The sequence below is a fragment of the Montipora foliosa genome, chromosome 11 (genome assembly GCF_036669935.1).
Source record: "Montipora foliosa isolate CH-2021 chromosome 11, ASM3666993v2, whole genome shotgun sequence".
Classification (NCBI taxonomy): Eukaryota; Metazoa; Cnidaria; class Anthozoa; order Scleractinia; family Acroporidae; genus Montipora; species Montipora foliosa.
The window spans coordinates 32,717,509-32,727,508 of record NC_090879.1 but is presented as its reverse complement, the minus strand read 5'-3'; the positions used below and the strand labels follow the sequence as shown (position 1 = coordinate 32,727,508).

The 10,000-nt window shown below is 40.6% G+C and overlaps 1 protein-coding gene across 3 annotated transcripts in view; it reads left to right on the top strand.

Moving 5' to 3' along the window:
• Window positions 1–10,000, top strand: part of LOC137975792 (glutathione hydrolase 1 proenzyme-like) — a 19,928-nt gene that overhangs the window by 4,832 nt on the left and 5,096 nt on the right. For all 3 annotated transcript variants that reach the window (XM_068822988.1, XM_068822986.1, XM_068822987.1), the window contains 6 exons: window positions 1,053–1,094; window positions 2,904–2,969; window positions 3,577–3,698; window positions 5,398–5,691; window positions 7,796–7,988; window positions 9,507–9,814. In XM_068822988.1, coding sequence (XP_068679089.1) covers window positions 1,069–1,094; window positions 2,904–2,969; window positions 3,577–3,698; window positions 5,398–5,691; window positions 7,796–7,988; window positions 9,507–9,814 — 1,009 coding nt within the window. In that variant the 5' untranslated portion in view covers window positions 1,053–1,068. The remainder of the gene's footprint in view (window positions 1–1,052; window positions 1,095–2,903; window positions 2,970–3,576; window positions 3,699–5,397; window positions 5,692–7,795; window positions 7,989–9,506; window positions 9,815–10,000) is intronic.

The window sequence follows — 10,000 nt, the reverse complement described above, 5'->3', positions numbered from 1 at the left end:
CGTATTCGAAAATCGGCGGATACGGCTACCGAATTCGCCGGATGCGTGTGACCGCAAGCCGTACTCGAAAAGAAAAAAAAAAAAACAAAAATTGCGGATAGAAAACTTTCCTGATAGGTATGGACGGGGCCTCAGCACGCCATACAATTTGACGTTTTCTGTCGAATGCAATGAGCAGTGTATAGGTCCTTTGTTTGAATTCTTTACTCGAATACTCATTTTCTTACAATTCACGCCAATTAGTGTGAACCCAGCTGTGAAATGACAATCGTGGATACACCCATGCGGGCAGGGATAATTGGCAGCAGATTTTTATTGTTGGTGGAAGATAAACAAATGCGACAAGACCTCGCACGTTAGATCACCACAACCCCGCTACGTAAACAAGATTTCCACAGAAGAGTCAAAGGAATAATTGTAATTTGCTTTTTTGGTGTTTGCATCATTTTGACAAATGCAAACAAAGTACGGACAAAGCTTCCGGAGTGCCGTTTTCGAATCCATTGATTAAAAGAAAAAAACCCAAATGATTTGACGTCAAAGCAAAAATGTTTTAGGAAAGCATTTAAAAATTCTTACCAGACGAATTAACTTTCCTATCTTTTTATGTGATTTGTCGGTTTGTCGCAGAAAAAACAATATCATCCTCATCATATCTTTCTTTACCCTCGGATTTTAGAGTGGTGTGGTCAGTGTAGCTAATATCTTCGAGCATTTACTGTCCTAACCATGACATACCACAACACCGAGAACTCCATGCTCAACTATTTGCGAACAGTGTGTGGGTTCTTTTACGACCCACATGGGTATGAAGGTTAAAGGGTTGTGAGGCGTACGGGTTATCGTCCTTATTCGAGAAGGCTAATGAGAAAGTCTAACCATTTGCAGATGTCCTAACGTTAACAGGAGCACCATTTTCTCCTCAGTTATTTAAAGACCCTAAATGTTGGTCCGGCCAGCCGCGACCTCCCTCACAGTAGTCCGATACTCAACCAACTTAGCTATTTTGTGATTTGCTAAATAGAAAATGTCGTATTTGTTTTGTTCTTTAGAGCACCGTTGTGAAAAATGGATCCCGAGGCGACAACCAAGATGTAAGAGATTAAATTAGTGTGTATTTTAGAAGTTGTTTTACGACGGACGCGAATCAGTTTTAAACACCTGCAGCCCAGACACTTAGCCTTTTCAAAGTGCCCCCTAACCTCAACATTACTCTGCGAAAGTCAAATTTCAGCACCATAGAACATGTATTTGACGCGCATACGTTAATTGTGGTTTCACTTCTAAAAGGCCAAAATGAACCCTGAGATGACGTCACAAGCTGTTTAGCATTCCAGTTTTGAAAGAATGTTGCACTGCAAATACCAAAAAAGGTTTATTATAAAGCTGTCTCTGGAAGAGAGCCTTGCCGCCGGCCGTGGGACAAACGGCTTTTAGTTTTGTCAAATTTTACGTCGCATGCATTGGAATTTGAAACTGAAAATGGCAGGGTATGTTTTTGTAATGGGTGAATAGAGAACGAAATGTTTGAGATTAGGGGCACTCAGTTGAGGCAACAACCTGTTTCTGTTGGCAGAAGGCGAATGCTGTTACCCTACTGCATCATCCATGTATTAACCCAATAGGCTTTATTCGCGCGGCGGCCATATTGGCCATAGACATTAGATTTCGTACCCCCAAGCCTTGAGTTAAAATGTTTGGGAACGAGTTTCGGTGGGCAAAACAAAAGTTTTCTATCCCACGAAACTAGACATGGCCGCCTTGTCATTAAGGCCCATGCTACAACAGCTCTGAGAGGGGGTGTTTTATCGACCAACTTCGTTCATTTTCCCCTTTTTTTTGTTACAACTCCTCATTGCTTTATGAACTACGATGGACACTTTACTTCGAATCCCGTTAACGTCGTTGCGAAGCAAAAGCTTTCGCCACTTTGCCTTCCCTGCTCCGGACCTATAATACTTGGGACCTTAATATTAAGATCTAGGACAGCAACCTCAGCGAGAACACCACCAAACAATAGACATTAATGAGCAAAACAATGGCTCTGTACGTGCGCTTTAAAGTTTTGTACATTTCTTTCCCGTTCTCTGGCAATCTGCAACGTGAAATGACCAGATCACAAGTTCTAAGGGAGACGCGAGCCCACAAAAGCAAATCTCTGATTTTCTTTTCTTAGTTTCAACACTGTTCCTCCCAATTCAGTTCCTGGATAGTTCGGATAGTTTGTGAAATTTGAACAAACTGGAATAATCACGAAACGCTTTTAAGAAACATAAACTAGCAATGTTAAACGAGGTTTTTGCAACCGTTGCCGCATTAGTACTTAAGGTCCCAGGTATTCGAAATTGGTCACCCAACCACACCCAACAGGACTCAGAAAAACTGAATTGAATCTACGTTAACATAATTTTACAAGTGGCGGGAAGAAGTCTCGTGAAGAGGTGAACATTGCTTTTCTTGAGGTGAGAGTTTTTCATGTTCGGATAGATTATTTAATTTTTCAAGTTCAGAGTATAGAAATTCGTGAATGCAAAGAACTGAACCAGCCTGAGCGACTGAATATTTACAAGGACTCCCGTGGAACCATTATTTTCCGATATGGTTGGTATCAATCAATCAATCAATCAATCAATCAATCGATCGATCGATCGATCGATCGATCAGTCACTCAGTCAATCAATCAAGCAATCAATAAATCAATCAATCGATCGATCGATCAATCAATTAATCAATCAATTAATCAATCAACGTACGTCCTAAGAGCAAAAAAAACCTCCTTCTTAATACTTTAGTACGTACGTAATGTCTGATATGAAGTCACGCCGTTTCCATTGTATCAGACATCTATTAGGAAATAAACGAGAGATATACCTAAAACTTTTATTCGTTCTCTTCCTTTGCAGGCAGGTGACTCAAGACGGGACAGATGAAAAGGATGTTGGCATTAAATTTGATAAAGGCTCAAAGTAGTAAGTCATTTCAAAAATGGTCAATCATAACCAACGTGGGCAATCAAATAAGCTAATCAAAAAGTGGGATTAAATAACCGACCCTAAGAGCGGGAAAACGGATGGGAGCATTTCACAATCGGTTTTGCCTTTGCCTCTGATTGGCTGACTGAGAATGTGGCGCGAAATTCTGAGCCAATTACCAAGCAAAGTAATGTTTGAGGAAACTAATCACGAAATTAGTTTCGACACTTAATAATGAGCGAGTGCGGCTGTTGTTAAGCGTCCTTTCATTTTAGCATTATCATTGAGTTTAGAGTTACTCGAAATTTCTTACAAATAAATTTAGAAAAGCTCGGCTGAAGTTTTTCGTTGCGATGGCAAAGGAGCAAAAGAAAACAACGAAAAAGTGACAAATTGATAGAAAAGAATAATCTGAGTGACCTGACCTATTGATGGAAGCTAAGCTGCCAGTGAGACAGACCTCGTCGCTTTTGTGATACCACCCGTTTTGGTTGGCTGCTAGCTAGCTATCATTTCTAGAGGGACAACGTCATCCCTAAACCAATGTGGCAGCTGATCACGCTCCTTTTTAAAATTAATGAGAATGTTTTCCTATTTGTTTCAGTTCCAAAAAGTGCAAAATAATAACAGCACTCAGTGTGTGTTTAGTTTTGGTGATTATTCTCATTGTCGTCTTGGTCTTGGTGCTACGGACAAGGAAAGAACCGACTCCATTACCAACCGCTGGTAAGGACAAATAACATTATTTTATGCATCATTTCTTCGAAACCACCGTAATTGAAGTACAGAAAAAGATTGCAAAAGAGGGGGAGGGGGGAGACAGCTTCTGTTTCTTGATGAAACAGAGGGGGAGGAGGGGGGGGGGGGCGTTCCTCAAACATCCCGATAAGTTTTCGTGACGGAAAAGCCATTTTTAAGAGAACCTCCTCTAAAAAAGGAACATATCTTTAAAATAGTTAACATAATGCTCACAATCAAAATTGTTCGAACGTTTTCCAATGGGAGCGTTTGTATCCAAAAAAAATAAATTTTAAAAACGGTTTTTTTGGTTTTCAAATTTCCCGGGCGCCGCCATCTTGAATAATTGTGACGTGTCATGGTTGCTCTATTGTTTTAAAACAAAAGCTCTTTGTGCAAATACAAAAGAGCAGCCATAACACGTCACAATTATTCAAGATGGCGGCGCCCAGGAAATTTGAAAACCAAAACAAGCGTTTTTGAAATTCATTTATTTCGGATACAAACGATTCCATTGGAAAACGTTTGAACAATTTTGACTGTAAACATTATGTTGAATATTTTGAAGTTGTATTCTTGTTTTAGTGGAGGTTTCCTTTAAAACTGCCATTCGCCTGTTTTCAAATGGTGGTCTTTTACAATGTTATCAAGACAACTAAAAGCGAAATTGTTCAGGTATGTCCAGAAATGCAAGGAATAAGATGCACGCGGATTTCATTAGAGACCTTTAGATCCGAGAACCAGGACCAGGACCAGGACCAGTTTTGGCCGCGCGCGCTTACTGAGCATGCGCACTAGGTCTGTCACGGTCACACAACCTGAAAGTGTACCTCTTGCTCTTCTGCCCCTTGAACTCGTGTCTCAGAACACGGACAATATTATTGTCACAGTGGCCCCCCCCCCCCCCCCCAAATGCTTCTCTTCAAGTAAGGATAAACTGCTGCATTTGTCCTGACCTAAAAATAACGCTAACCTTCGCCCTTAACTTATTGTTGAAAATAGATAACAAAGGCTTATAGCAGAAACCCATAAGGGTTGAAATGTGTAACGGCCCCTTGTGTGCTAGGAAACGAGCTTCTGAATATTCAATTTGCTAAGTACCATATTTGGAACAACAAGAGCGAGGGGTTTTCAAATATGGTACTTAGCACTGAAACATTCAAACAATCAGTTTTTCGCACTGAATATTCGGAAGCTGTGAACGCGCGTTACACGTTTCGACTCTTATGGGTTTCTGCTTATAGTTAAAGGAACACTTCGAGTGAAATGGTTAGGAAAATTGACGACTTACAACCTCTCCCTTCTTTAGATACAGACAAAAGATGTGACATCCGAAAAGTTAAGGGCTTTGGAGAAATGAGTCTAAGGATCTCTTGAGTAATTGTGTAGTCACCACTGTCACACTGCCAGGGGAGGCGCAAAACGTACTTTCAAGGTCTTCGTGTGGAAGCCACTAAACAATGGCATTTAATTAAATGAAACAATTGCTTTGAACATAATTTTCTTTATCTCCGTCCCGTTTCCTGCAAATCCGCCTGATTCTTGATCAAATCTCAACAATGTTCGTCTGAACACGCGAGCACACCACGCTAGCGCCTGCAGGCACCTTCCGGTTCGTTCGCTCTTTAATTGACTCATCGGTTTATCCTTCGCCGGAATAATTTTTTGAAATCTTTTTGTATCGTAGCTTCAACGGGGGATGGACCATACACCAACGCGGTCGTTGCTGCCGACGCTGGACTCTGTTCTGAGTTGGGCCGAGACATTCTCAAGAAAAAAGGTTCAGCGGTTGATTCTGCCATTGCTACCTTGTTTTGTGTAGGCGTCATTAATATGCACTCGGCTGGTATCGGAGGCGGTGGGTTTATGACGGTTTATCATAAGAGCTCGAATAAAGTCGAAGTTTTTGACTACAGGGAAGTGGCACCTCTTCGGGCAGACAAGAACATGTATGTTAACGGCAGCCTTAACTCCAAATATGGTAAGCCTGAGACAAATGTTATTTCTGAAAGAAATGTATTTTTGAACTGCGGTTAAGTGCAAGGATTACTTTTATCTTTCGCATAACACCCCTTTTCAATGTTCGTTTTCTCAGACATTGTAATTTTTAGATCTAAATTTCCAGCGTACATTGAAAAGTCGATTCATGCATTTGCGATGCAAGTAGGCCCTTCCGATTGCGCTCGTAAAATCCTAAAAAAGTGCTGGCAAAAATGGCTAAGAAGTGCTCAAAAAGTGCTCAAAATCTCAAAATAGTGCTAAAAGTTGTGAACAGTTACCTCCAAGTTTTCCTTATACCACCGCAAAGTGTTGGTTTGGGTACTCTTTGAGACGATCCCATGTACTCACATTGGTGGTTTTGACGCTTCCTCTTTGCTTGTTCTTCCCTTAGGGATGCTCCAGCATTTACTATTATTGTACTTGGATCAATCACTTCTTCGTATTCAGTGCTATTGTTTATTGATTTAGTGCTGCCATTTGTGCTCTTAAAAAACTAAATGCAGCAGTACTAGTGTAAAGACTAGACATCAGATGATTTAGAAATTTGAGATGACACACACATGATACATCAGCCAATCAGAAACTTTTGTTCTCACGCTTAGTAAGGATAAGTCCACGTGCCTTTCCATGACAACGGTCTTTTATTCTTGACAACATCATTAGTTATTCAAATTTATGACCTGGAACACGATTCTCGTTGCGAGCGACACACAGTTTTTGCTTTAAAATGTTTTAGAAGAGATATGTTGCTCGATCGAACTTTGCTCGAAATGTGAAATATCGCCCAAATGTTGCCCAAAGTACGAAAAAGTGCTTAAGGGTGCTCAGAATGCAAAAGAGTGCTCCAAACTCAAAAAAGTGCTCAAAAGGTGCTCAGCGCAATCGGGAAAGGCCTAGATGTAAGGGAAGTGCAGCTGAGGTGGCAATATTTTAGCGGGAGGCAGTTCGAAATACAAGAAGTCTAAAAGAACGATAACTTCCAAACATATAACCCTGAGTAAGTTTCTACGCCTCCCTCTCATGGACTTCGGGTTTCAATGTTTTCAAAGCATGAAACTTGTTAATTATTTATTTTCCCTTTAAGAGGCATACTGAGACAAAACTGCGTTCGGAGTCAACAGGGGTCGAACCCATGAACTTGCAAGTAGTAGTTAGGATGCTCTGCCAATGAGCAGCAAGACTGAGACTCATGGGATCGAGCTAATAGCGACCTTCAGATTGGAGTGCGAGTACGTCCACGAGTACGAGTTTTCTGTACTGGACACGCGCATTACGTGAATTTCGAAATGCGCGTGCTCAGAACTGAGACCTCGTACTCGTATAGTCGTCCTCGTGCTCCAATCTGAGGGTCGCTATTGTTGGGCATTAAACTGCAACAGCGTTAGGTGAAATGTGTACTGCGCATTCTAGTGAGACTGACAACTGACATTGCCGCAATTGCTATGAATTAACTTAAGCCCGGTTGCGGATAAATGAAGAGATGTGTATGTATCAACGACGGCTCTTCTTCTCTTGAATGATGTGAAGATTTCATATTTTTCGACTAAAATGACTGTGGTCTCTTAAACAGCGTTTTCGGATACTTCGGGTCTTCTCTGTTGTTTCTTTTGGCAACAGTATGAAGCACCGCGATTGGATTTCCAATTGCGGTTGGGTAGATAAAACGCACTTTCATTGTTTCATTATTGTTCCATTACTTTTGAAGTTGAAGATCTTCGCAGTTGTACGCGCTTCTTTCATCAGAAGCGAAAGAAAAGCCTGACTTTTTCAGGCTTGTCCTCGCTTTTGCTGCGATTTCGAAGACACTCTCAGCAAGTACTTCGACTTACAAAGCAAGAATTTTAAACTCTTGCTTTAAAAGTTAGAAGCTTCATTCAACCGGAACGACCAGAGATACGTTTGCATATTCCAGAGCAGCATTCTCTTTTGTTGATAAGATCATCAGTCACGAAAATGTCTTTGAGTCTACCGCTTTTTTTAACGCATGAAAAGACAACAGTTTTTCTCTTTTTCTCTCATATGAATATTAATGATGTCCGGCCATTCTGCGCCATGCTCTAACACGTGTTTCATTGCTGCTACAGGTGCATCTGCTGTAGCAGTGCCTGGAGAAGTAAATGGATATCGTACAGTTTGGAAAAAATATGGCAGATTACCGTGGAAGGATCTTGTGCAACCAGCAATTAACTTGGCAAAGGAAGGATTTCAATTTGGTTACGCTGCACATAATGCAGGCGAGAGGTCGTTGGCAAGGATTAAAAACGATACAGGATTACGGTAAATACATTATTTAGTGAAAGCTTTATATGAATGTGGTGTCGTAAAAAGTGTGACTCAACTTGTCAGTATCTGTATTCGCGTGGGCCGGAGGCAATATACCATTTTACAGTTATGTGCCCAGTTACCAGGCCTTTGAATAAAAGCGAGGCTGGAGTTGGTCTTGCTTTGATACAAACCTCACTACTTTTGTTATGTAAATAGAAACTCGTTAGCGTTACAACAACATGATTTACATAAAAAAAGCAATGGGGTTTGTATCAAAGCAATGTCAACTTCAGCCTCGCTTTTATCAGTCAAAGGCCTGGTAACTGAGCACGGAACTATAAAATGGTCCTGGAGTATTCGTCACACCCGTATTTTTAAAGTTCTCACAGAATTGCAAAACATTGCGAATACGAGTGAAATTAATCCTTAATTACGATGGCACATTGCCATTGCATGTTTATCATTATCACATATCACATAAAGGGCAATATTATCGAGGCAAGCCTGGTGAGTAGACCAAATCGGCTAACTCAATGTTGTACCCAATAGCCCATTTCCGAGTTACTGCATGCCTCAGTTTCAAAGCGGATTCTGGTGCACAATCCATTCAAATGGAAATGAGTTGCGTATTGTTATGCAAATCAAAACCATTCCCTTACAATAGTCGAGCACTTGTACTGAGCACTGACAAGTTGAGCACGCACTTCGAAACAGAGACAAACAGCAAGTCGGAAATGGCCTATTGTTTTGTATAATATTTGCATTGTAATGATTTGAAAATACCTGGAACAAAACATTTTATTCCCGAAGGGTTTGAATTGGGTACAACATTGAGTTAGTTTGGTTTATGCTGGAACAAATAACGGTCAACTTAAAGTGCCCGTGTGACCAAAAAATCAATTCATATTTTTCTTTCGATTTCAAAACTATGTTAACAAAACACTAAGTGACCCACGTTTTAAGCCTTGATTTCAAAAAGACACCTCTTTATTCTAACTGTAATTTTCCTATTTAATGGTCCGCCATTACTAACATTATGTTCTTGAGAGAGCTGGATCGAGGAGAAAATGACGTCAAAGGCTCACTAGTTTAAGAATGCAATACGTGTGTACGCCGCAGAATTAATATGCAGCACGGGAGTTTTGGGCTTTCAGACTTTTAAACTCACGCTTTGCATATATAATAAGCTGCGTTCACACGCTGAAATTTTAAGCTAGTGAGCCTCTGACGTCACTTTTCCCTGGATCCAACCGTCTGAGGTCGAATCGGTCAGTTTTGAACGTGAGTAATGGCGGACCGTGAAATCCAAAACTTACACTCAAAGTAAACGGCCTTTGGATGAAAATCAAAGCTCAAAATTTTGTGAGTCAGGTGTTAAGCAAACACACTTTCAAAATCTGAAGGAAAAAAGGAAGTGTTTTTTTTGATCACAGGGGCACTTTAACTGACCAGTCGGTTCAATGAACACTTTCATCTTAAAATTACAGAAGGTCGTGGCCGTCATGACTAATTTTTACATTTGTGTTACAGTGAACTCCTGATAGACAACAATGGAAAATTGAAAAAGTTAGGAACCATTCTAAAGATGCCCAAGCTCGCGAGAACTTTAGAGATAATCCGTGATGACCCAGACAGCTTCTACAACGGCAGCCTGGCTGAGGATATAGTTAAAGATATTCAAGATGGCGGGGGTATCATCTTGCTTGAGGACTTAAAAAACTACAAAACAGAGGTTCGAACACCCCTCTCTGGAAGAATCGGAAACGGCTTCACATGGTATACAGATCCACCTCCGAGCAGCGGCGCGGTTCTTTCATTGATTCTGAACATTTTGAAAGGTAAAATGAAGCTGTGAAAGGAAAATTTGTCACTGGGAAAAAAATAAACAATTTCTGTATTTAAAAGAGAGAACTCTTTTTCGCTTTAATTCGGTCGTCATAGCAAAATCACTGCGGCCTCCTTTTCAAAGCGAGGCCATATCCAATAACATATCCAATAATTTTACAATAGGAATTAGATTAATT